General features: G+C 43.4%; 2 protein-coding genes across 3 annotated transcripts in view; both read left to right on the top strand.

Annotated features, from left to right (window-relative positions):
* LOC126031150 (zinc finger protein 239-like) overlaps positions 1 to 3,344 on the top strand; it is a 59,847-nt gene extending 56,503 nt beyond the window's left edge. For both annotated transcript variants that reach the window (XM_049789438.1, XM_049789437.1), the window contains one exon: positions 3,091 to 3,344. In XM_049789438.1, coding sequence (XP_049645395.1) covers positions 3,091 to 3,141 — 51 coding nt within the window. In that variant the 3' untranslated portion in view covers positions 3,142 to 3,344. The remainder of the gene's footprint in view (positions 1 to 3,090) is intronic.
* Positions 1 to 27,922, top strand: part of LOC126031149 (zinc finger protein 383-like) — a 207,696-nt gene that overhangs the window by 145,008 nt on the left and 34,766 nt on the right. The window lies entirely within an intron of this gene.

Raw genomic sequence — 27,922 nt, 5'->3', positions numbered from 1 at the left:
GTGAAGGTCTCTGGAGATGAAAATTGTGTCTCAATCAGTACTGAACATGTTCCCCAAGCCTCACCTAGTGTGATTAGGGAACACAAAGCCAGAATAAACAAGGGACCTCATAGTACAGTAGTAATTTTAAAAAATGGGGGGGGGGGGCGGAGAGGTAGCATGGAGGTAGGGAGTTTGCTTTGCACGCAGAAGGATGGTGGGTCGAATCCTGGCAACCCATATGGTTCCCCAAGCCTGTCAGGAGCAATTTCGTAGAGTAGAGCCAGGTTTAACCCCTGAGTGCTGCCTGATGTGACTGAAAAACAAAAACAAAAAAATTTAAAAAAAAAAATAGAAAGTGGGTGTTTGGGAGGAATATGTCTACAGTGACTTTAGTTTTGTTTTGGAGTGACAACTATGATATTAAAGGGTACCTCTAGGATTGGGCCCATTTTGGATGTCAGGAATTAATTCTGGACTAGACTTTCCTCAGTATTCTCCTGCTTTAGATGTAATGAGGTATTTACAATTCTGATACGGCCATTTCCTTTTGTTGTGCTGAAGATCCCACTTGGCCTTTAACTTATACTTTCTTATGTCTCTCACTGAGCTATAACCAAGCCTTAAACAAGAACATGTTATATGTTTGTTTCAAAATGGTGATTCAGGTTCTCTTGAGGGATAGATTTACACTTCTGTGGTTATTGACTGAAGTTGTGAAGTAGAGAAATTATTGCAATTTTGGCTCTTCCACATCCATAAAATTTGCTCATTCTACTACTGAAACTAAAAAAATGAGCCATAGTATTAGCATTTCATGTAGGGATTGTACATTGTACATTGGGAATTAGGGTTCAGTACCCGATACTCCAAAAGGTTACTTCAGCAGTGCCAGGTATGATCCCGGAACTCAGAGATAGAAATAATCCCTGAGCATCACAGGTTATGGTCCCAAAATCAAAAAGAGAAAAGAAGACAGGGTCATGGAGCTAGTACAGTCAGAAGTGTGATTGCTTTGCACTAGGCCGCAGTGGTTGGCAACCTTTTTTTTCAACTGAGCCAAATCTCGCCAAAACCACGATTGAAATCTATTTTGAGAGCCACACAGGGCTCGCACTGACAGAGGCTAGGAGCAGAGTCCTGACTCCTGGAGCCCGGCACACAGAAAAGCCAAATTAAAAGTGTAAAGAGCCACATGTGGCTCGCAAGCCACAGGGTGTCGACCACTACACTAGGCCGACAAAGAGCAAATCCCTGGCACTCCATGAGTTACCTGAGCAGCGTGAGAACTGATTTTTGAGTGCAGACCTAGGAGTAGAATGTGAACATATCTTAGTTTGGCCCAGACGCTTAGAAAGTAATTTAAAATGGGACATGCACAGGAGAAAAAGTACTAGGATACAGTACTTATAGCCTCAAGACTCCACCTGACTGTCCTGAAAGTACTATATTTGTTAGATCTGGTAAATATGGTGATGACAATGAAAATCAGAACAAATATTTGCTGCTTTGTTAGCTACACTTTTCCCTATCAACTGGTCTATAGAAGAAACTATAAAAAGTGTTAGAAATAAATTCTGGCGAAGAGGTAGATGTCAGAGTAAACACAGAATCCCCAGTAAGAGAACATCCTTGTGGGGACTCATCATTACTCATTTAGTGTCCAGAAATAATAGTTTCTGCTCCTCTGTTTAGACTATTTGTTCCTACGTAAGCCCATTTGTTGGCTGGATGTCTACCTGCCTGCAGAGACAACCACACATGTTGACACTTGTTTGTCTGTGATGGAGATCACACATGAAGGGTTATTTTGAACATGGAGACTCAGGGAGAGAGAAGCTATTGGACTAACCCTGTGCTTTTCCATAGGAAAGCTTCAACCCCCACTGGGTCATGTGTGATTCTGTGCTGTGGGCCACAGCCTCGAGGGAACAGCACTACCCGTGTCGTGATGGGAATGAGGACTCTGGAGTCATCTATTCAATAGGGGGCCCGAATGAGAAGAGCGTCATGACTGCAGAGACCCAGTCTATTTCTGACAACACTCCCGAGTCTGCTCTGTCCAGTCCCTGGATTCAGCACTCCACAGTTGAGTCATTTTCTGCCAAGCAATCAGCGGTGTCTACTCTGAGCCCCTACATTCTCCATGGAGTGGAGACTCCCACATGCAAGCAATGTGAGAGGGACTTTCCCTGTGTTTGGCACTATGATGTGCCCTCAGATACCCATATTATGCAGGATTCCTCTGACACTCTGAGTCAATGGGCACACCCAAATGATCCTAAGGAAGTTGGGAAAGGAAACATATGTCATATATATCCTGAATATGGCAAGGCCTTCACTTATTCTTCTTCCCTTATTGTACACAAGAAAATTCATACAGGAGAAGAGGCGTATATATGTCAGGAGTGTGGAAAGGCCTTTTCTCAATTCTCAATTCTTATTAGGCACATGAATATTCATACAGGAGAGAAAACTTATACATGTCAGCATTGTGGAAAGTCCTTCAATCAATCCTCAAAGCTAATTAGGCACTTGACTATTCATACAGGAGAGAAGCCTTATACATGTCAGGAGTGTGGAGATGCCTTCTCACAATCCTCATCGCTTATTAGGCACATGAAAATTCATACAGGATACAAACCTTATACATGTCAGGAGTGTGGAAAGGCCTTTGCTCGAGCCTCAACACTTATTATGCACATGAATATTCATACAGGAGAGAAGCCTTATACATGTCAGAAGTGTAGAAAAGGCTTCAATCATTTATCATCGCTTTCTGTGCATATGAAAAATCATACAGGAGAGAACCTTTATTCATGTCAGGAGTGTGGGAAGGCCTTTACTCGATCCACAGATGTTCTTAGGCATATGATTGTTCATACAGGGGAGAGGTCTTTTACATGTCAGGAGTGTGGAAAGGCCTTTACTCAATCCTCAACGCTTACTATGCACATGAATATTCATACAGGACAGAAGCCTTATGTATGTCAGGAGTGTAGCAAAGCCTTCACTTATTCATCATCGCTTTCTGAGCACATGCATATTCATAGAGCAAAGAAGCCTTATTCATGCGAGGAGTGTGGGAAGACCTTCACTCGATCCTCGAACCTTTCTAGGCACACTACTAATATTCATACAAGAGAGAAGTCTACTTATTAGGAATGTGGGAAGGCCTTCACTCATTCATCATTGCTTTCTGAGCACATGAAAATTCATACAGGAATATTAAGTAAATTGATGCCTTTTGAAGTGGTCCCATTTGTTTCCCATATGTTACTGTATCTCAATCCATTAGTCTTTTCCCTACCCTAGTGGAGGGACTTAAATTTTGGAATTGAATAAATTGAAGGCAGGAGAACTGAGCTGCAGCTGTCATCTTTGCTTGTGGTTCCATTTGTTGGATCGACTGACTTGCAGGTGATCAGCTTGAAGTGTAAATCCTCTTGCCTGATGTTTCCTCAAGATTCTGTGTGGATTAATTATTTCCTGTCAATTATCAACGTACCATCTTCTTTACTCCCCGCACAGGGGGTATAGGATATCCCTTTCTCTTTTGGGAACTTAGGTACAATCAACCATACCTCAACCCAACTTCCAAAGAACATCTATTTATACAGAAGAGAAGCCTATTCATGTTGGGAATGTGGCATGGCCTTCATTGATTTCTCATCACTTTCTGAACACATGAGAATTCATACAGGAGAGAAGCCTTATTTATGTTAGGAGTATGGGAAGACTTTCACTCACTCTTCAAGCTTACTAGGCACATTGATATTCATACAGAAGAGAAGTCTTTTTTTTGGGGGGGGGGATTGGGCCACACCCAGCGTTGCTCAGGGGTTACTCCTGGCTGTCTGCTCAGAAATAGCTCCTGGCAGGCATGGGGGACCATATGGGACACCGGGATTCGAACCAACCACCTTTGGTCCTGGATCGGCTGCTTGCAAGGCAAACGCCACTGTGCTATCTCTCCGGGCCCAGAAGAGAAATCTTATACATGTTAGGAGTGTGGAAAGCCTTAGCTTCATCCTCAAAGTTCTTTGGCACATGAAACTTCATACATTAGAATAGGATTATTCAAGTCAGGAGTATGAGTAGGCCTTCGCTGAATCCTCAAACCTTACTACATACATGAATGTTTCTACAAGACAGAAACATTAAATGTCATGTGTGGGAAGGCTTATACTCCTACTCAAGCCTTCAAAAACATAAAGGAATGCATATTGTTGAGAAACATTGGCTCATAAGGAGTGTTGGAAGGTCTCTACAGCTGTCCAAACCTTTTCATAGATATGAATGATGTCTGGAGGGCCTGAATGCTCATACAAAATGGTGTTAGCCTTGTAAACCTTTGGCCTGGGTTCAATTCTATACATCTTGTAGAGTTTCACAATCTTTTTTTTTTTTTTTTCTTGCTCACACCCAGCAGCGCTCAGGGTCACTCCTGGCTCCAGACTCAGCAATCGCTCCTGGCAGGCTCAGGGTATCATATGGGATGCCAGGATTCAAACCACCGACCTTATGCATGCAAGGCAAACACCTTACCTCCATGCTATCTCTCCGGCCCCAAGTTTCACAATCTTTTTGTTTTATTTTGTTTTATTTTTTTTTTTTCGGTTTTTGGGCCATACCTGGCAGCACTCAGGGGTTACTCCTGGCTCTAGGCTCAGAAATCACCTCTGGCAGGCACAGGGGACCATATGGGATGCCAGGATTCAAAGCACCGCCCTTCTGCATGAAAGGCAAATGCCTTACTTCCATGCAATCTCTCCAGCCCCAAGTTTCACAATCTTAAAGTTATGGATTCCTTATAACAAAATCAGGAAATACCTTGGAGCACCATAGGATCTAGCCTCACAAAAATAAAAAACTTTTTTTTTTTTTGGTTTTTGGGTCACACCTGGCGGTGCTCAGGGGTTACTCCTGGCTGTCTGCTCAGAAATAGTTCCTGGCAGGCACGGGGGACCATATGGGACACCGGGATTCGAACCAACCACTTTTGGTCCTGGATCGGCTGCTTGCAAGGCAAACACCGCTGTGCTATCTCTCCGGGCCCCTAAATAAACTTTTAATGAGACAGTCCTGGATTGCAGGAATGTGGGAAGGCCTTGTTTACTTCTGAATGATTTCCCTAGATAAGAAAGCTCATATACTGGACTAGAGAATAGCGTAGTGGAAAAGGCATTTGCCTTGCTAGCAGCCGACCTGGGTTTGAACCTCAGCATTCCATATCATCTCCCAAGTCTGCCAGGAGTAAATTCTGAGAGCAGAGTCCTGAGTATCACATCCACATTCAGGTGTGACTCCACCAAAAAAAAAGGCTTTCACTAAATTCACATTCTTAGGAATATGAGATTTCATACTGGACAAAGACATTTTCTGAAGACCTTCATGTTCATAACTTTCTCAATATAGGAGAATCAATACTTGTAAGGCACTAAGTGTTGGGCTGGAGAGACAGGACAGCAGTTGGGCATTTGCCTTGCACATAGGTGGATGCACAGGGTAGATGGATATTGGAATCATGGCATCTCATATGGTCCCCTGTGCCTGCTAAAAGCTATTTCTAAGTGCAGGGCTCTGAGCGTTGATGGGTCTGGCCCCAAACAAAAAAAAAAAAACGACAAACAAACAAACAAAAACAACCCTAAGTGTAAGGCTTTGGTATGGTCTTCACTTTATCCGTAAACTTCTGTATATAGGTAAAAATTTTCATTCTGCAGTAAAACCCAATTTAATGGAATGTGGGAAAACCATCCCTGTCTTCTCAAATAATTAGACAATACCATAGAGAAGACATGTAAAGAATGAATAAAGTCCTTTAATGGGTCAGCACTTTTATGTAAAGAAAAATTAATAGTTGATATATATATATAGTTGATATATATATAAATATATTTATATATATATAAATGGAAGGTGGGTACACATAGTTCAATACTCAAGCTTGACTGGCTATAAGAACATTCTTACTTGTGAGAACTTGTTTATAGTTGGTTGAGCATTTGCCTTTCTGGTGTGATGCGCAAAATCTCACAGAGTCCCTCCTTCACAGCCAGGAGTGATTCCTGAGTGTAAAGAGAATAACACAGTCTGAGCATTGCATGGTGTGGACAAACATACTGGAGAGAAAAATTATTTTTACTTATTTATCAATTTTATTGATGCTTTGGATGGATGATGTTGGATAATTCCCCATTTTGTAGAAATATTGGTTCGGTGTGGTTTGGAGCTTTGGCTATAAGTAGGTTGTGGACCAAAGTGCCAGGGAAATTATTCGATTATATTCCTGCCTTTTCATTCCCGGATACATTCATAAACATTACTGGAGTTTCCATTTGTATAAACATTGTCCTAATAGGCATGTGGATCGACTGGGTATTAAAGGATAAAAAGGATAAGAGTTCTGAAACACATCTCATTTCAGAAGACAAAGGCATATTTCCTGGGGGCCAGAGAGATAGCATGGAGGTAGGGTGTTTGCCTTGCATGCAGAAGGATGGTGGTTCAAATCCCGGCATCTCATATGGTCCCCTGAGCCTGCCAGGAGTGATTTCTGAGAGTAGAGCCAGGAGTAACCCCTGAACGCAGCCAGGTGTGACCCAACCCCCGCCCCCCCCCCCAAAAAAAAAAGGCATATTTTCTGTAAGATCTTAGGCACAAGTAAAAGGTTTAGAAACTGGCAATTTACCAATGATCTGTCGTGCTACGCTAGAAAATCTGACTCAAGCAGAAGGGCTAGAAAGTTGCAATCATCACGTATCTCTAATACTAGCCCACAACCACAAATACTAAGTTCACAGGCTTGTCTGACCTCCATTAGTAATGGAGAGATAAATGCCATACAATCTGAGGTTGGGTCAGAAATTAAATTACCACTCCTCTTCCCCCATGAAGACCTCACAGGAAAACTGGTATTGATAACCCAGACTCAGATTCCTCTCATAGGGAGAATAAACTAACATATATGCCTTTAGACATGGATTGAATAAACAAATATACAAAAGTATGTTCTGAACATGGGCCAATATCGGCATTTTGTGTCCAGCTTCTTCAGTTTTGGTGTGAAAAAGCACCTTGGACTTTCACAGTTTTTAGACAATTGTTAACCTATGTTTGAGTACTCCTCGGTGTGTACAAAGGGAAATGCTTTATGCTGAGGGAGTTAAGGCAAAGATTTTATAGTCCAGATAATACCAAAAAAAGTGGTATCAGGGCTAATACATCATATGAGCTACTGATGGAAAAAATGAGTTTTCTAATGCACAAAAACATACAATATTATCCCCAGCGTGTTTTAGATATTGTCAAGAGCATTGCTTTGAAGGCTTGGGGTTGAATTTATCCATTAGAAGAATATGCCTGAAGTTACATCTAAATAACCCAGGGTAGCCCTGAGCCCTATACAGAATTCATAGGGAGGCTACAAGATGCTCTTAAATGACAAAAGAAAAATCAGACTGCCCCAAAAGATTATTGAGCAATCTTTAACTTTTGAAAACACTAGTGAAACAGCCAGATGATTTTGCGGTCCATCAGGGCGTTAAAAGATCTAATGGATCTACCTTCAGACATGTAGGTGTGAGGTCGGAAAGATAACATGGAGGTAAGGTGTTTGCCTTTCATGCAGGACAGTAGTTCGAATCCCGGCATCCCATATGATCCTCCTGTGCCTGCCAAGGACAATTTCTGAACATAGAGCCAGGAGTAACCCCTGAGTGCTGCCGGGTGTGACCCAAAACAAAAACAAAACAGACATATAGGTGTTTGTTAGTAACCCCTCAGTCCCTTTCCCCCACAACCCCTTGATGACAAATGCAGCTATGAAGTAAATTCCAGGGAAACAATCCCAGGGCATTGCCCCAGATGTGGAGGATGATTACACTGGTAAAGATTGTTTTACACCTTTACATCGTATTGCAAGCTACTAGGAGAAAGGTCAAAACACAACCCTGTGAACTCACATCTGCTGTTTACATTGAGGAAAGACTAGGCATTGGCATAAAATTGCAGAATGCTTTTCTTTTCTTTTTTAATTTTTTATTTAAGCATCATGATTACAAACATAATTATGGTTGGGTTTTAGTCATAAACAGAACACCACCCCCTTCACCAGTGCAACATTCCCACTCTAAATGCCCCTTTCTCCCTCCTTCCCATACCCTGCCTATATTCGAGACAGGCATTTTTAAATTCAGTAAGCTGTTTTTTTTTCTTTCTTAAAGGATAAATGTCAAATAAAATACAGTAGTAAAGGTGTGAAAGTGGCAATTGCCGTTGTTTGCATAGGCCCAACAAAATATGGGGAAAATGGAAAAAAAATTTGCCCTGATTACAAGAAGGCCTCACCCCAAAAGTTTATTGGCATAAGATCAACTCTGGGCTCCAGGCATACCAATCTGTTCAACCCCTGAGTCATTCTCCATGGTCCCGGTGAAACTTTTGCACACTTTAGCTGTTGTTGGTGTCAGATTCCTGTATTTAAAGATTCTGGATTCTGTACATTTCCTTTGTTGAAGTCAGTCTGATGTGGAGCATCCTCTAGTTTCACCTCACCATTAGATGCGGAGAGACCTGCCCTGCAAACAGATTGTTGCTAAGTCGTCAGGGTGTTGAGAGCACTCTTTGGAGTAAGTCAATGCCAGAGCAGTGTTAGGGTCTTCCCTGGTAGAAGTTTGCATCCTGGTAATGTTATATAGACATTTGTGGTTGTTTCCATAGATGGTATATATTGTTCAGGGGTTTATGGGCAATGCCCATTCTTCTGAGGCTTAAGCCAAGTCATTATGCCAATGTTCAGGGTATAAGGCCTAACTGCATTACAAAATTTGTGTTCTTATTTTTATTAGATAAGAATTTGTTTGAATATGTATTATTTTCCCATTTTAATGTGCCTATGCAAAAGAGAAACAATGGCATAAGGTATTGTTGGTGCATCTGGGGGCTGAGGAATCAAGTCCAACACTCCCCTTAACTTGGTTCTAACATGAATTTTATACAGAGATATTCTTTTTTGTTTTGTTTTGTTTTGTTTTGTTTTTTTGGTTATACAGAGATATTCTACCAGCATTGCTTATTGAACAGATCTCAAAGGGGAAAAAGCAAACAAACAAATAAACAAAAATAACCAGTAGGCAAAATTGTCACTATATAAGAGGATATTCAAAAAAGAGTTATAGGAGTCCCGGAGAGATAGCACAGCGGCTTTTGCCTTGCAAGCAGCTGATCCAGGATCAAAGGTGGTTGGTTCGAATCTCGGTGTCCCATATGGTCCCCCATGCCTGCCAGGAGTTATTTCTGAGCAGACAGCCAGGAGTAACCCCTGAGCACCGCCGGGTGTGGCCCAAAAACCAAAAAAAAAAAAAAAAGAGTTATAGATGTTAAGGGAATACATCTGAGATATACAAAGAAGATACACATGTCCCTTTTATGTTTTAGAAATAGTCGGGGTGGGGAGGGTGTTGTTTCTAGGACATCACTTTGGACTGTGATTTGGCCATCTGGAGTCTGTAAACAACTCCCAGTAGCTCGTATCAGGAAATGTCTTTGAGTGAGGGATCTCTGATAATGGTTATGGTAGCAAGCACAGGTATCCAATGAAGGGAGTTGGAGGATAGGAGACCGTTGATAACAGATTGATAGAAACAGAATTTTGGTTTCTTCTCAGGCTGAGAGTCTGTTTTTTTTTCATTTTGGGAGCTGGCTGGCAGTTAACTTGAGAGAGGCTAATAATCTGCTTCATAAGAAGCAAGAACTGAGGGTAAAAATGGTTACATGTGGGCCGGGAAAGATAGCACAGTGGCGTTTGCCTTGCAAGCAGCCGATCCAGGACCAAAGGTGGTTGGTTCGAATCCCGGTGTCCCATATGGTCCCCCGTGCCTGCCAGGAGCTATTTCTGAGCAGACAGCTAGGAGTAATCCCTGAGCACCGCCGGGTTTGGCTCAAAAACAAAAAACAAAAACAAAAACAAAAAAAAATGGTTACATGTGTGGTGATAGACAGTGAAGGTGAGAGTAAAGGACTAGAAATGAGTCTGTAAGGTGGTGAGACAATGGGGGAAGGGAATAATATAACATAGACATACTGTATACTGTAAACATAGATGAACACATATGAAAACTTATTTAACTATACTGTAACGCAAAGTGGATTAAACTATATGATATCCTATAAATCTATATAAATTTTAAGAGGTTTGAGAATGGGGATTAGTGGGAAGGGAAGTTCACCAGTCCTCTCCCCAATTCACACCTATAGTGCAGGGTGGGGGTTGGGGGAGGCCTGAGGTTCCCCCCCCCTTTTTTTATTTTTGGGCCACACCCAGCACTGTTCAGAGGTTACTCCTGGCTGTCTGCTCAGAAATAGCTCCTGGCAGGCACGGGGGACTGTATGGGACACCGGGATTTAAACCAACAACCTTAGGTCCTGGATCGGCTGCTTGCAAGGCAAATGCCGCTGTGCTATCTCTCTGGGCCCGATAGGTTCCCTTTAAACTGCTCGCTGGAACCCACCTTGCTGGCACCCTGGGCAGGTGGCCAGGCGTAACCCTGTGTTCTGGGAGGAAGAAGAGAGAAGGCTGGGGGGGGGGGGCAGCCGGAGGCTGCATGTTCCCCTAAGCTTGGCCAAAATGCCTACAGCATGAAGCCATGCCATTCCCTGTGTTTCCTGCAGAAGCTTCTGGCTCCCAGAGAGGAGTTTGGGTCCTTAATTATGCTGGAAGTTGGAAGTTCACCAGTCCCCCACACCACCCCCTTGTGCAACAGATTGCTTTTCAATACTGCTTCCTTGGGGGCCAAAACCTTCTATGCAGGGAAATTGGCAAAGGGCCAGTCTCTGACCCCTCAAAATCAGGGACCCCTCCCACCAATAATTATGCTTACTGGTATAGACCAAGAAAACACTGTTGCATAAATTATCTCAACATGACGACTTCCAGAAGAGGAGCTCTCAATATTCCATGCTCTCAAAATATAACCATCGCTCCTGACTAATGTCCTTACAAGTTGAGAACTGGGATAAAAGGACCCATCACACCAGACACAATCAGTTTGATTATAGGAAGTCGTTTTGACTATCAAAAGCATAATCGCATAGCCATTCACTTGGGAATAATAGACTCAGACTCTCTTGCTGAGCTTACTGTGGTCCTAAAGGTGTCAGTATCCTGAACATTCAGAGAAGGAGAAGCTATTGCCCAGCTATTGTTATTACCCTGTACCATGACTGAGAAATCAGAAGTAAGATGGATAGGTAATTTTGGTTGTACTAACCCCAGAGAATATACTAACCCCTTGATAGCCCTAATTACCAAACTAAAGGAAGAAAATCCTATGCTAACCCTTGAAATTCAGGGCAGGAAATTCAAAGGCTTTTTGGCTTCTGGAGTGCAGGTTACAGTGATTTCTCTCAAGGACTGTCCCTAAGACTGGCCTCTTCAAAAAATCCCATAAAGAATACCACTTTAACATGTTTGTAACCAAGGTGTTTAAATAAAAAATATTAAAAAAAATAAAAAAGAATATCCCTTTAAAGAAAAGGAAATAGGCAAAGTTTTGGAATCTTCAAGCAAAGTGACAGGTTCATGGTATGTAACGGCCCTGAAGAACAGCAGGCTATAATTCAACCACAAGTGGCCCAAGTTTTTACACTTTGTGGGGACATGCCTTGCATAAGTAGACAGTGGTGTGCAGAATTTTATATTCCCCTACTCCTAGAGACCCCATATTGCCCACTGGTTCAGAGACTCAAAAAATTTACTAGGGGCTACTACCATTAAAGATACATCACTAATAAAGATAGAAAGGAGATCTAATGATCCGGTATGGACAGGTCTGTGGCCCCACAAAGTAAATGAGTTAGAGGTCCTGAAGCAAGTAGTGGATGAACAGTTAAAACTAGGACATAGGGCCGGAGAGATAGCATGGAGGTAAGGCGTTTCCCTTCTATGCAGAAGGTCATCGGTTCGAATCCCAGTGTCCCATATGGTCCCCCGTGCCTGCCAGGAGCAATTTCTGAGCATGGAGCCAGGAATAACCCCTGAGCACTGCTGAGTGTGACCCAAAAACCACAAAAAACAAAAACAAAAACAAAAACAAAAACTAGGACATATAGAAATCTCTTTTTTTTTTTTTCTGAATGGAACTCACCTCTATTTGTGATACAACAGAAATCAGGGAACTGGAAACTTTTTTTTTTTTTAACTTTTTTTGTGGGTTTTTTTGTTTGTTTGTTTGTTTTGTTTTTTTGGCAGCGCTCAGTGTTTACTCCTGGTTTTATGCTCAGAAATTGCTCCCAGCAACCTCAGGGGACCATATGGGATGCTGGGATTCGAACCACTGACCTTCTGCATGCAAGGCAAACGCCCCACATCCATGCTATCTCTCCGGTCCTGGAACTGGCAACTTTTTGTTTTGTTTTATTTTTGTTTTGGGTCACACCCTGCATCATTCAGGGTTTACTCCTGGCTCTATGCTCAGAAAATCGCCCCTGGCAGGCACAGAGGACCATATGGGATGCTGGGATTTGAACCACCGTCCTTCTGTGTGAAAGGCAAATGCCTTACCTCTGGCCCCATTTGGGCGGGGGGGTGGGGGTGGAACTGGCAACTTTTAATAGAACTAAGAGCTGTGAATTTATCCATGAACCCTATGAGTAATCTGCAGACTGGCCTGCCTTCACAAGTAGTCATCCCAAAAGATTGGCAGTTGGTAATAATAATAGATTTTTACCATATATCTATTCATCCAGAAGATAGAAAACATTTGCCTTTTCTGTTCTGTCCAGCAACAACCATGCCAACTTGCTATTATCAATGGAAGGTGCTCCTCCCAGGGGATGAGTAATTCCCCAATATTATGTCCATTGTTTTGTGGATAAAATCACAAGTCCTGTTAGTGAAAAGTTCCCTCAGGCAATTATATGTCATTACACTGATGACAGTTTGTTAGCCCTGTCTAATCAGAGAGACTTAGTCAGTTATATTTGTTTGTTACTGACTGTTCACAGGTTGCAGGGTTAAAGTAGCCACATAAGAAAAATCTACACTATGTCACCATTTCAATATTTGGGTTTCATATTGGATCAAACTTTGGTTCACCCTCCAAAGATCTCCATTAAGTAGAAAGACCTAAGAACTCTTTTTGTTTTGTTTTGTTTTTGGGTCACACTGGCTGCAGCGTTCAGGGGATACTCCTGGCTCTTCCCTCACAATTTGCTTCTGTCAAGCAGCTTATGATACAGGATGCCGGGAATTGAATCTGCATCCTTCGAGAGTTGGCTGTATGCAAGGCAAATACCCCTACTGCAGTGCTATTTCTCTAGCCCTTGATTTCAGTACTCTTAATGACTTTCAAAAGCTCCTGGGGAACGTTAATTGGGTCTTCCCATCCCTTGGTATCTCAAATTCTAATCTGGACAATCTTTTCCAAATCCTGGAGAGAGACCTTGCCTTGAATAATCCAATGTAATTAACTCTATCAGCTCAGAAAGAATTGGATTTTTTTCTTGGACAGACCCAAAAATTCCTATCTTTCCAGGTTTATACTGAAGAGAAGGTGTGGCTTTTGGTATTTTCAACTCCTAAATTACGTACAGGCACTATCTCCCAGATATCTGGGCCTTTGCATTGGGTTTATTTACATAACAAGCAACCTCTGTCCCATTTAGTACTGATCTATGCCCTTCTCATCAAAGAAAGACCCAGAACAGTTTCTTTTTTGGGGTCACAGCTGGCAGTGTTCAGGGGTTACTCCTGGCTTTCTGCTCAGAAATCACTCTGGCAGGCATGAGGGAACCATATGGGATGTCAGGAATAACCCCTGACATGTCCTTCTGCATGCAAGGCAAATGCCTTACCTGCATGCTATCTCTCTGGCCCCAGAACACAATACCTACACAATAGTACTGCCAATTCCTATATATATATATATATATATATATATATATATATATATATATATATATATATATATATATATACCCTAGGAACACAAAAATACAATACAAAAACCCCTTCCTTACACCTATATTCATTGCAGCACTATTTACCATAGCAAGACTCTGGAAACAACCAAGATGCCCTTCAACAGACGAATGGCTAAAGAAACTGTGGTACATATACACAATGGAATATTATGCAGCTGTCAGGAGAGATGAAGTCATGAAATTTTCCTATACATGGATGTACACGGAATCTATTATGCTGAGTGAAATAAGTCAGAGAGAGAGAGAAACGCAGAATGGTCTCACACATTTATGGGTTTTAAGAAAAAATGAAAGACATTCTTGCGGGCCCGGAGAGATAGCATAGCGGTGTTTGCCTTGCAAGCAGCCGATCCAGGACCAAAGGTGGTTGGTTCGAATCCCGGTGTCCCATATGGTCCCCCGTGCCTGCCAGGAGCTATTTCTGAGCAGACAGCCAGGAGTAACCCCTGAGCACCGCCAGGTGTGACCCAAAAACCAAAAAAAAAAAAAAAAAAAAAAAAAAAAAAAAAAAAAGAAAGACATTCTTGCAATAATAACTTTCAGACACAAAAGAGAAAAGAGCTGGAAGTTCCAGCTCACCTCAGGAAGCTCATCACAAAGAGTGATGAGTTTAGTTGGATAAATAACTACATTTTGAACTGTCCTAATAATGAGAATGTATGAGGGAAATTGAGAACCTGTTTAGAGTACAGGCGGGGGTCGGGTGGGGAGGAGGGAGACTTGGGACATTGGTGATGGGAATGTTGCACTGGTGATGGGTGGTGTTAAAAAAAAAAAGTACTGCCAATTCCTATCAAAGAAAATAAATCCATATTACCCACAGTGAGTCTTTTCAAAGGGATTTTTTAGATTTTTTCAGGAGAAATTTCTTCCTGTGCCAGAGCAGTGGTGCAAGCAGTAGGATGTTTGCTTTACACATGCTAACCTAGGCTGGACCACAGTTCTTGCCCCTGTGTCCCATATGGTCTTCCAAGCAGGAGCAATTTCTGAGCTCAAAGCTAAGAGTAACCCTGAGCATCACAGTGTGCCTCAAAAACCAGAAGAAGAAGAAGAAGAAGAAGAAGAAGAAGAAGAAGAAGAAGAAGAAGAAGAAGAAGAAGAAGAAGAAGGAGGAGGAGGAGGAGGAGGAGGAGGAGGAGGAGGAGGAGGAGGAGGAGGAGGAGGAGGAGGAGGAGGAGGAGGAGGAGGAGGAGGAGGAGGAGGAGGAGGAGGAGGAGGAGGAGGAGGAGGAGGAGGAGGAGGAGGAGGGGTATCCAGCAGCACCTCCTCTTGAATCTTACTGAGTCAGCCAAACTTCCTTGTACTGCTGTCCAACTCACTTATATTAGCCTGAAGGCCTGAAGGTCAGGGTTGACTTAATTAAGGGTACTTATGCTAATTAATACAGAAAAGATGTGAGGAAAAAGTAAAGAGATTTTACATGAGCATGCCCTATGGGGCCCAAGTGGTAGTTCAGTCTGTAAAGTAGTTTAGTCTGTTGAGTTGCACAGGGGGAACCAGATTCTATCCCAGGTTCCCCATAAGGTCCCACAAGCCTCACTAGGATAGAGCATCCCTGGGGTGGCCAGAGATGAAAATATCTAATACGAGTTATCAAGTCTCTCTCTCTCTCTCTCTCTCTCTCTCTCTCTCTCTCTCTCTCTCTCTCTCTCTCTCTCTCTCTCTCTGTTATCAATCTTGTTTATTTTTTCGAAGAACCAACTTCTGCTTTCGTTGATCTTTCGGATATTTTTTGGGTTTTCACTTCGTTGATTTCTGCTCTAAGCTTTGTTATTTAATTCTGTCTCCCTATTTTTGGTTCCTTTTGTTGAGCACTTTCTAATTCTATGAGCTGCATCATTAAGCTATTCAGGTATGCCCCTTCTTCCTCCCTGATGTGTGCTTGCAAAGCTATAAATTTTCCTTGCAGTACTGCTTTTGCTGTGTCCCACAGGTTCTGATAGTTTGTGTTTTTATTATTATTTGTTTCCAGGAAAGTTTGATTTCCTCTTTTATTTCATCTCAGACCCACTGGTTATTTAGTATAAGGCTGTTAAACTTCCAGGTGTTAAAGTTTTTCTTCTGTGTCCCTTTGAAGTTCACATATAATTTCAGAGCCTTATGGTCAGCGAAGGTAGCCTGCAATATTTCTATCCTCTTGATATTTCTTTTTTTTTTTTTTTTTGGTTTTTGGGCCACACCCGGCATTGCTCAGGGGTTACTCCTGGCTGTCTGCTCAGAAATAGCTCCTGGCAGGCATGGGGGACCATATGGGACACCGGGATTCGAACCAACCACCTTTGGTCCTGGATCGGCTGCTTGCAAGGCAAACACCGCTGTGCTATCTCTCCGGGCCCCCTATCCTCTTGATATTATGGAGGTATGTTTTATGTGCCAGCATGTAGTCTATCCTAGAGAATGTTCCATGTACATTGAAGAAGAATGTGTATCCAGGTTTCTGGGGGTGGAATGTCCTATATATATCTACTAGGCCTCTTTCTTCCATTTCTCTTTTCAGGTCTAGTATATCCTTGTTGGGTTTTAGTCTTGTTGACCTATCAAGTGTTGACAAAGCCGTGTTGAGATCTCCCACAATTATTGTGTTGATATTGATATTCTTTTTCAGATTTGTCAACAATTTTATTAAATATTTTGCTGGCCCCTCATTCGGTGCATATATGTTTAGGAGAGTGATTTCTTCCTGCTCTACATACCCCTTGATTAATACAAAATGTCCATCTTTGTCCCTTACAACTTTCCTGAGTATAAAATTTGCATCATCTGATATTAGTATGGCCACTCCAGCTTTTTTTTGGGTGTTGTTTGCTTGGATGATTTTCCTCCAGCCTTTCATTTTGAGTCTATGTTTGTTCTGACTATTCAGGTGCGTTTCTTGTAGGCAGCAGAAGGTTGGATTGAGTGTTTTTTTGTTTTGTTTTGTTTTTTGTTTTCTTTTGTTTTGTTTTTTATCCATTTAGCCACTCTGTGTCTCTTAACTGGTGCATTTAGTCCATTGACATTGAAAGAAAGAATTGTCATGGGATTTAGTGCCATCTTTGTGTCAAAGTTTGGTGTGTCTGTTGGTCAGTCTTGTCTTTTTTGTTTGTTTGTTTGTTTTGGGCCACACCCGGTGGTACTCAGGGGTTACTTCTGGCTTTCTGCTCAGAAATAGCTCCTGGCAGGCACGGGGGACCATATGGGACACCGAGATTCGAACCAACCACCTTAGGTCCTGGATCGGCTGCTTGCAAGGCAAACGCCACTGTGCTATATCTCCGGGCCCGGTCAGTTTTGTCTTAAAGTAGGTCTTTCACTTTTCTTTTAAGGCTGGTTTTGAGTCTGTAAAGTTTCTGAGCTTTTGTTTTTCTGTGAAGCCAGGTATTCTTCCTTCAAACCTGAATGTGAGTTTTGCTGGGTGCAGTATTCTAGGCGAAACATTTATTTAATTGAGTTTTGTCACTATGTCCCACCACTGCCTTCTGGCCTTGAGTGTTTCTTATGACAGGTCTGCTGTAAATTTCAAGGATGCTTCCTTGAATGTAATTTCCCTTTTTGATCTTGCTGCTTTCAGAATTCTGTCTCTATCTGTGGGATTCATCATTGTGAGTAGGATGTGTCTTGGGGTGTTTTTTCTGGGGTCTCTTTTAGTTGGTACTTTTGGGCATGCAGGATTTGATCACATGTATTCTTTAGCTCTGGTAGTTTCTATTTAATGATGTTCTTGACCCTTGATTCTTCCTGGAGATTTTCTTCCTGGTTCTCTGCGACTCCAATGATTCTTAAGTTGTTTCTGTTGAGCTTATCATAGACTTTTATTTTCATCTGTTCACATTCTTTGACTAATTTTTCCATTGTCTAATCATTTGCTTTAAGGATTTTTTTCAATCTCTTCTGCTGTATGGAGTTTTTATGTATCTCATCTTCCACAGCACTAATTCTATCCTCAGCTTCTGTTACCCTGATGAAGAGCTTATCCATTCTGTTTGTCAATTTGTCTACTGAGTTTTTCAGACCTGTTCTTTGGTCTGCTATTTTAGTTCGGAGTTTTCTGATTTCTGTCTTCATATTTTCTTGGTTCTTATTAGTGTTCTGTTCAACGCAATCTCTGCTTTCTTTGAGTTCTGTGAGCAGCCTCCATATTTCTTCTCAAAACTCCATATTTGAGAGACTGACTAGTTGGTTGGCCGTTTTCCAGTCATCAGAGTTGTCATCTTCATTCTCTATGTCTGGTGCTAGCCTGCGTTGTTTCCCCATTGTCACACTTTATTGTGGGTTTTTATACCTGCTGTGGTGGTATTCATTGGCTAAATGATGTGCTTGGCCACGCTCCTCTGGCTCCACCCTTTCTGGGCAGATAGGTTTGCCTCCAAAAAAGGGGAGCCCTCCGTGGATGAATCCACACAGAGGATCAAATCTTAGGCCCCAGCACGCAACAGAGAAAACAGTCCAGAGAGATATGCTGGGCTTCAGAAATCCAGCACAGTTCCTAGTGTGATTTTTCCTGCGTGTTGCAGTGGGGTTCATTCATTAGAAAGAGCACATGGCCGTGAAGTGAAGTGGAGCAGCTGTGCTCTTCTTGAGCCCCTAGGAGAGCGGTTTTGCTGGGCCCTTTACGGCCCACTCACGAGAGGTTCAAGACACAGGACAGGAGAAAAACACGCACAGGCAACACTCACAGTCTCTCGCAGTTGGGAACCAGTCGCCAGAGATGAAATCTTCCCTTCAGATCCCCTTGCATGCAGCTGATCTAGGACAGATGGTGGTTTGAATTCAGGCATCCCATATGATCCCTGATTCGGCTAGGAGTGATTTCTGAGTGCAGAGCCAGGAGTAACCCTTAGCTCTGCTGAGTATGACCCAATAACAAAACAAAAACAATTCAAACAAGTGAAAAACAAAACTTTAGCATTAAGTCAAGTGGTGAGGAAATTTAAGCCAGTTGCTGTTGTAGCTAAATCCTAGCAATTGCTGCTAGTGAGGATAAACTTGGCTGTAAAAGAAAATTAGACTACAATGTGTATATATCTTTTCCTTAACTATCAGATGTTGGGAGTGACAGCCGGAGTGACAGCACAGTGATAGGGCATTTGCCTTGCACACTGCTGAACAGCAACAGACCCGGGTTCAATCCCCGGGATCCCATATGTTCCTGTAGCCCACCAGGAGTTATTTCTTTCCTTTCCTTTCCCTTTCTTTCTTTCTTTCTTTCTTTCTTTCTTTCTTTCTTTCTTTCTTTCTTTCTTTCTTTCTTTCTTTCTTTCTTTCTTTCTTTCTTTCTTTCTTTCTTTCTTTCTTTCTTTCTTTCTTTCTTTCTTTCTTTCTTTCTTTCTTTCTTTCTTTCTTTCTTTCTTTCTTTCTTTCTTTCTTTCTTTCTCTTTCTCTCATTCATTCTTTCTTTTTTCTTTCTTTCCTTTTTTTTTTTTTTTTTTTTTTGGGCCACACCTGGCGTTGCTCAGGAGTCACTCCTGGCTGTCTGCTCAGAAATAGCTCCTGGCAGGCACGGGGGACCATATGGGACACCGGGATTCGAACCAACCACCTTTGGTCCTGGATCGGCTGCTTGCAAGGCAAACGCCGCTGTGCTATCTCTCCGGGCCCCTTTCTTTCCTTCTTTCTTTTTTCTTTCTTTCCTTATTCCTCCCTCCCTCCCTCCCTTCCTCTCTCCCTTCCTCCCTCCCTCCCTCCCTCTCTTTCTTCTTTCTTTCTTTCTTTCTTTCTTTCTTTCTTTCTTTCTTTCTTTCTTTCTTTCTTTCTTTCTTTCTTTCTTTCTTTCTTTCTTTCTTTCTTTCTTTCTTTCTTTTTCTTTCTTTCTTTCTCTCCTTTCTTTCGCCCACATCAGGTGATGCTCAGGAGTTACTCATGGCTATGAGCTCAGAAATTGATCCTGGCTTGGGGAACCATATGGGACACCAGGGGATTGAACCACTGTCCATCCTAAGGTAGTGCCAGCAAGGCAAATGCCTTACCCTTTGGGTCACTGGAAGTCCATAGCCAGGAGTGATTTCTGAGAGCAGAGCCTGGAGTAGCACCCAAGTACCACTGGGTGTGGCCCAGAAACAAACAAAAAAAAAAAAACAAAAACCAAACAGCATTTTCCACATCCTTATCATATACATATCACATTTCATTTCATTAAGCATAAGCATTTAGCATTCATTCAATAAGCATTAGAATAGTTTCACAGATACACTTAATTTGAAAATTCTTAATCATTCTTCCAACAAGTACTGTTATCTTAGTCTAGAACATCAGAATTTCTTTTCATAAACTTCTCTAAAGAAAATCAGAAGAACATTTCTGCACCCACAGCCCGACTTCACCAGGTCTGGAGAGATGCAGAAGTGGGAAGGTGAACTGCTTGAGACTGGAGAAGTCCTCAAGTTCTAGGAAAGAAGTGACAAAGGTTTCTTTGTAAACCCTCCACCCACTAGAACCAGGGAAGCCTAGCCCACAACAAACCTCAATAAAATAATGGTGCTCAGAGTCACTCCTTTTCAGATATCCATGATTTTTCACTGGTTATTATTCTGATCATTTTTTGTCTTTATTTATTTATTATCTTTGTTTGCTTTTTCTAGACCACACATGGTGAATCTCAGGGTGACCCTAGGTTCTGCACTCATGAATCATGGGGCTCATGAGATGTAGGGACTGAACAAGGTTGATGGCTTGTAGGTAAGATCCCTACTTGCTGTGTTAGAACTTGGGCCCTTTTTTTTTTTTGATCCTGCCCCAACAATCAAATGAGGGTGCTCATCATTGTAAATGATGCTAATGAAGTCAGATCCAAAGATATAGAAGTCACTGGTGAGGTCACTACTCACAAAAAAAGCATACACAAGTCACTTCTAGAGAGTTACTAAGTTTATTGTAGGTGGGAAATGGATATTGATATTTGGAGAGATTGATATTTGGCTGTGTACTCTGTGTCAGTTAGTTAGGTAGGATGTGAGAGGGGTCTGGGTGAAGAATTCTCTGCCTTATGGGAAAAAATGTTGCTGGGTCCTTTCTTACATGTGGACTTTTCTGTGGAATTTTGTTTTGATTTTTTTGGGCTTTGTAACCTCAGTTTGTTTTGTTTTGTATATAATTTTTCCCATGATGGAGGGTTTATTTTTGCCTCTGTGCCGAGGATTTACTCCTGGCAACAATGGGGGCACAATTATATACCAAGGATTGACCCTGGGTGGCCTATTCTGCAACCCACTGGCTCTGTTTCTCTGACCCCTGCTGTTCATTCCATGCAGTTCAGATCTTTTATTCTTCACTTTGCAGAGTCTCACCCTGTGTTCCCACATTTTTTTTTACATAAGCAAATTGCACTTTCAAAGTCTATATGTTTGCAGTCCCATAGCTTGTGAATCTAAGAGGGAAATGTGAGCAAAGTTTCATTTGAGAAGTCATAGGGAATGGCGACAGGTCATTTTTATCTGCTCAAGGTGTGTGCTGATTCAGAAAAACAGTTTGACTCAACAATGTGACCCTTAAATTTTCCTTCTTTCTATCCCTCTACCAAGGGAAGTGATGAGCTTTAGGAGCAAATATGGGCTGTTGTGTATGTAGCATTGTGGGAAACACCAGAGTGCTTTTTAGCTTCTTCTGCATCTATGTTGGGAGTTACTCCTGCCAATGTTCAGTGGGACCAGGTATGTTGGTGTGCATACCACTATTTCCAAGAACCTACTTGAAGAATGTTCACACATCATGCTGACTGGTCCACAGGGATTTCTGGAGCCTGTCACCAGAGGTGACTATTGACATATTGACTTTGAGACTGGTTCTTCCTGAGTGGAGAGAGCAGAGAAATTGCATCCCTTTAGGATACCAGGTGGTCCCTTCTTTACATTCAGAGACTTTTTTATTCAGACACTATGATGTGTTCTGATGTGGCTGTGAGTTTCTCCCCAGATGAATGACCATGTCTGGACATCTCTCAAAGGAAGCTCTATAGACATGTAATTACTGGAGACCTACCAGAAACAGTAGGCCATAAGTAAGAGCAATCACTGCAATACACAGAGTGAGTTTTTGAACACAACAGAAATGAGCCGGAGAGATAGCATGGAGGTAAGGCATTTGCCTTCCATGCAGAAGGTCATTGTTCAAATCCCATGTGGTCCCCTGATCCTGCCAGGAGTGATTTCTGAGCATAGAGCCAGGAGTAACCCTTGATTGCTGCCAGGTGTGACCTCCCCCCCCCAAAAAAAAAAAAAAGAAAGAAAAGAACAGAAATTTGGAAATAACCACCTGTGTTTTTAATACATATGAAATGCTTTGCTTTTTTTAATTTTTTTTTTGCCACACCCTGTGATGCTCAGAGGTTACTCCTGACTATGTGCTCAGAAATCGCTCCTGGTTTGGGGGACCATATGGGAAGCCAAGGGAGAAAGCCTCGGTTTGTCCTAGGTTTGCAGGTGTAAGGCAAGTACTCTAACGCTTGTGCCACTGCTCCGGGACACCACCTGTGTCTTTAATACATTTGAAATTCTTTGCCTATGTTGGCAAATGGATGAAAAACTACAGACTATGTAAACTTTCCTCCTGAAGACTTTAATTTGTCATAGATCAACACTAATTTACAAAACAAGCCTGAGAAGTACAATTATTATTATAATTTTTCTTTTGGTTTTTGGGCCAAACCCAGTGATGCTCAGGGTTTACTCCATTTCTGGTTATTGCCTAAAGAACCAGACTATAGCTAGTAATGCAATTACAGGCCAGAAAAGGGAATTCCCATACTTCTGAACTGGACCAGCTGTTCCCCATTGTAATATTCCCCCCCCCCCCACACACACACCATGTGGCATGGATCCAACCCTGGGTGAACAAATTCGAATTGGGGTAGCACATTAAATAATACAGACCAGGCTGAGAATGAAACACATATAGTTTGGCACTTTTATTCCTTTTATGGAGAGATAGCTGCCTGGCTAAACTTTTTATTGAGTACAGAGATCTCACACACACACACACACACACACACACACACACACACACACACACACACACACACACACACACACAGCCATATTGGGAAGTAAGGACAAAATAAAGGTGGTCGGGGCCGGGCGGTGGCGCTAAAGGTAAGGTGCCTGCCTTGCCTGCGCTAGCCTTGGACGGACCGCGGTTCGATCCCCCGGTGTCCCATATGGTCCCCCAAGCCAGGAGCAACTTCTGAGCACATAGCCAGGAGTAACCCCTGAGCGTTACTGGGTGTGGCCCAAAACCCCAAAAAAAAAAAAAAAAAAAATAAAGGTGGTCAATTCAGGTTATATTAATCCTGTTCCACCCAGGTTTACAGATAAGACTCTCTCTGTTTGGGGTAAAACCAAGTAGTAAACGAACAAATACAATGGAACCCACTAGAATCTCAGTTTTGGATGAAACCAAGTTGTAAACAAAAGATACAAAGAAACCGGGGATGTTTTTTTGGTTTGGGTAAAACAAGGTATAATCTAATAACAGCTCTTTTTTGTTCAAAAAAATTGAGAGGGAAGCTAAGCAATGATGCAGCCATAGGGTGGTTGCTTTGCATGCAACCTGACCTAGGACAGACTTGGGGCTCCATCCTCCAGCCAGGGGCGATTCCTGAGCATAGAGTCAGAAATAATCCCTGCTCATCACCTGCTGTGGCCCACCCCCCCCCCCTAAATAATTTCAGAAAGGTACCAAAGTTGTGTTCTATTGTTCTCTGAAAGAGGTGGGAACCCCCAGATCAGAATTGATAAAAATGGTTGTCAAATTGCATAGGCGAGGTAAAAGCTGGGGAAATAAAAAGAGAAAAACAAAACAGTTTTGGGGGCCTGAGAGAGCGCAGCAGAGGTAGGGCATTTGCCTTGCAAGAGCCAGACCCAGAACAGACCTCATTCAGTTCGACCCCCCAGCGTCCATAGGGTCCCCCAAGCCAGGAGCGATTTCAGAGCGCAGAGCCAGCAGGAACCTTTGAGCGTCACCATTGTAGCCCAACTCCCCTCACCCCCCAAAAAATGCTGAGTGAAAGAGGCAAAAATAAAAGTAGTGACTGATGTCCAGCTGAGCATGTCCCTTTAAGACGTCTGGGAGCAATTATGAGGTCACCCAACTCCCAGCTTTTGCTTCCTTTTCCTGCTTCGGTCCCTGCAGCTGCTTCACTGCGACTTGAGCTGGTCGTGGGGTCCGCGCGATCGCAGGGGGATCTGGAGCAACGATTTCCCTCTCCGGCTGTCCAGCGGCTGCTCCGATCGCCTTAGAGGCCAGGTGAGCCGCGGGGGACCCCAGGGGGGTCGGGGGTGGCCGGGGATGCGGCCCTGGAGGCAGACGGGCCGAGCGCGCAACTGTTTGGTTTCGTTCCTTTGTTCCTGTAATGATCGTGGATCGCCGGGATAGACTGAAGGGACCGAGAAAGAGGCGAGTCGGGCCTGGGATCGCCCTCGGTACTTGTCTTTGCAAGTGGGTTATCGGGGTGCAGCACCGTCTCCCCACAATCTCATAGATATGGAAGGCGACGGGGAAGCGGGCGGTCGAGGGAGAACAAGGGCTTGAACAAGCCCAGGCGGGAATTTTCAGACACGATCGAGGGAAGAACAGACCGAGTGATGCAGGGGAGGCCCCTGGTGGCTCCTAGGAGTTGGGGGGAAGAGGCGGCGGCCCTAGAGGGAATCTGCCCCCCCACCCCGTTCACTCTCTCCAGATTTGGCTCTTGGGGAGTGACTGGGGATCCAGGACTTGAGTTTTGCTGGAAAGTCAGGCCTGGCAGAGAGTTTGACTGCTGAGTTCCAGCCAGCCCTAATGGCAAGATGGGGCTCCACATCAGAGAAAGAGCCCCCCAATACACATTCCATAATGAAAACTTGAAAGCCCCCAGGTCTGAGGGAGATGCCGCCAACATGGCCCCAGACAGTGGGTCCTATTTTCCAAGTAGGCTTTTTCTAGGTGTTCCCCAACCCGCCCTCCTGGGGCTTTCCCACTTGGTTCAGAGTCCTGTTGCTAGGGTGGTTGCCAGGGTCACGGTGGGGGGCAGTTGAAGGTCTTTGACATTCTGCCCTTGGCCCCCATTCCTGCTCTGAGGGGTGGGGTGCAGCCTTCTTTTGGCCTGCAATGGCCTCAGGTCCATGTGTTCCCAAACCCTTTGTTTTTGGTGTATCTACAGATTTTATTGTCCCGGCGTGCCTCCCTGCCTGACTGCTTCTAAACCTTGATCAGGTACTTAAGGATTGTGAGGAGTTGGAATGGAATTTCCTTTTCCATTCATTTCATTACTATGACATTTTGGGTGGGGGGGTTTGAGTCACACCCATCAGTGCTAAGGGGTTACTCCTGGCTCGATGCTCAGAAATCACTCCTGGCAGACTCAGGGGACCATGTGGAATGCTGGGATTCAAACCACTGCCCTTTTGCAGGCAAAGCAAATGTCCTGCCTCCATGCTATTTCTCCAGCCCCTACTATGACACTTTTTTTTTTTCTTGGATGGGTTGCTCTGTAGTACCACTGGATCCTAACACACCACTGACCCATCATTGGTCCCTGACACTATATAGAGTTCCCCATGCCCTGCAAGAGTGATTTCTGAATACTGAGCCAGGAATAACCCTCTGAGCACCTCAGGGGATGGCCCAAAAAATAAATTGAAGAAAATTTCAAAGTAGAGAGAATTCTTTCATGCGGGTGACATGGAAAGGCCTACATTGTTTCTTCCACCTTATTCATAAGAATATTCATATTGAATAAAAATGATGTATGGTTTTTGAGGAAGGTCTGATCTTAACCTCTGACACCATACTATCCCTAGAAGAAATCGTGTTGGAGAGAGGGCTTATGTAAAGATTGTGAGAATTGATTAATTGAATTTCTTACTTTCTTTAATTCCTCATAGCCAGTGAATAGTTCTACATTGCATAAATAGCTGTCCTAGCAGTATGTGTAAGGAAACCATATGAGAGGTGGGCAACAAGCGCTAAATACTCCTGGCAGAGGCACTTCCAGGCTCAGTGCAAGTGACCATTTTACTGCTAGTTTGCAGGAGGCAGTGATGAACTGGACTTCTGCCTCAAAGTCAGCCCCTGCCCTAGACTCCCAGGGACTCAGGAGTGAAGTTCCTCCCTGTAGAGCAAGGCCAGTATTCCTATTCTGTTCACATCCTGATCCCAACCCCATTCTGTTTTCTAGGAAAGGACTTTCTATCTGTGTATGTTCTCATGGGCCTGAGCTGGTGCCCAGAGGTGCGGCCCAACTGGCATTATTGGCCCTTGCAGACTCTTCCTGTCAAGGCAGGGTTTTCTTCCTCTGCAGTGCTCACATCTGTTTCTTTCCTGTAGGGATTCATGCAAACTGCCTTTCTGCTGCTCTTCTGGAATAATACATACTAGGGAAGATGGATCTGTACCATCGGAAGTCCAGTTCCCAGGTAGGTGCAGAGTGTGAGCATAAAGGACAGGGTGGGGGGGGACAGGAGTGTTCAGCCCCCACATTGTCAAGCTGTGGCCCCTAGCTAGGGTGCTGGACTCTGTTATTTGAGGCTACTTTTGTCCTTGTTTGCTGTGTTTGGTTTAACGGCCCCCAATGTGTTCAGACTTGGCTCTTGAAACAGTGTTCTTGGGTCACCACTGGCAGGTCTCAGACCCTTTGGGGATTCTGATGTCCATAAAATATGTATTGGTAATATGTTGCTAAGGAAATCCTTGATCTCAAGATTTCTGCCCTAAACCATCATGCCTACCTTATCAGGGATCAGTTATATTACTGACTTTTAGTACTGGCTCCAGTGCTGATGGGGGTTTTCCTGGCTCTGTCCCTCCTAATCTGCAGGATGGATCATATGGGGAGTGTGAGGTTATCTCTGGGCCAGGCAAGTACAAGGCAAGTGCCCTCCTGGCTGTTCTGTAGGTTTAGCACAAAGTTCTCTGTTTTGTTTTTGGGCATACCCCGTGACGCTCAGGGGTTACTCCTGGCTATGTGCTCAGAAATTGCTCCTGGCTTGGGGGAGCATAGGGGATGCCTGGGGTTCGAACAGTGATCTGTCCTAGGTCTGCAGCAATTTGTATTTTCCTGCAGTTCCTAGATGCAGGCCAATACAGGCACACTCGTCTTCTCTCTATTTTCACTCAGGACCCTCAATGGGGGTCTAACAAGCTCCCCAGGTTGCCTAATTTTCTAAAATCTGGGTGAAGAATTTTTGCCTTACTGGAAACTCTGTGCCTGGGTCTCTTCCTGCATGTGCATTTCCTTTGGGTTTTAGTTTTGATTTCTTTGTGCTGTGCTACTTCAGCTTCTTTTATTTTGTTTTTTTTTTTTTTTAGTTTTTGGGCCACACCCTGTGACGCTCAGGGGTTACTCCTGGCTATGCGCTCAGAAGTTGCTCCTGGCTTCTTGGGGGACCATATGGGACGCCGGGGGATCGAACCGAGGTCCGTCCTAGGCTAGCGCAGGCAAGGCAGGCACCTTACCTCCAGCGCCACCGCCCGGCCCCCAAGCTTCTTTTATTTTGTATAGATTTTTTTTTTCTTCCAGGTTGGCTATACTCAGGGCTCTACACTCTGTTAACTCTGCTCCTGGTAAAGTGAGGGAACTCAAGTATATACCAGGGATTGACCCTGGTTTGGCCTTGTTTGAACCCCCTGGCTCTGTTTCTCCACCCCTGTTGATCATTTCATGCAGTTCAGAACTTTGGTTCTTCACTCTGAAGAGTTCACCTTCTCCCTGTTCATACATTTCTTTTCAGAAACAAGTTGCACTTTCAAAGCATATAGGTCTGCAGTTCCATGGCTTGTGGATCTAGTAGGGAAATGTAAGCAAAGGGTCATTTGAAAAGTCACAGAGATTGGGAGTCAGATCACTTTTATCTGCTCAATGAGGGGCTTTCTTGGATGTAACCGTGTGCTGATTTGGAAAAGCACAGGCTTGACTCACAAACTGACCCTTGAATTTTTTTTTGTTTTTTTGTTTGTTTGTTTGTTTGTTTTGGACCACACCCAGCAGTGCTCAGGGGTTACTCCTGGCTGT

The sequence above is a fragment of the Suncus etruscus genome, chromosome 15 (assembly GCF_024139225.1).
Source record: "Suncus etruscus isolate mSunEtr1 chromosome 15, mSunEtr1.pri.cur, whole genome shotgun sequence".
Taxonomy (NCBI): Eukaryota; Metazoa; Chordata; class Mammalia; order Eulipotyphla; family Soricidae; genus Suncus; species Suncus etruscus.
The sequence above is the reverse complement of the archived record's forward strand: the minus strand, read 5'-3'. Positions and strand labels throughout refer to the sequence as shown.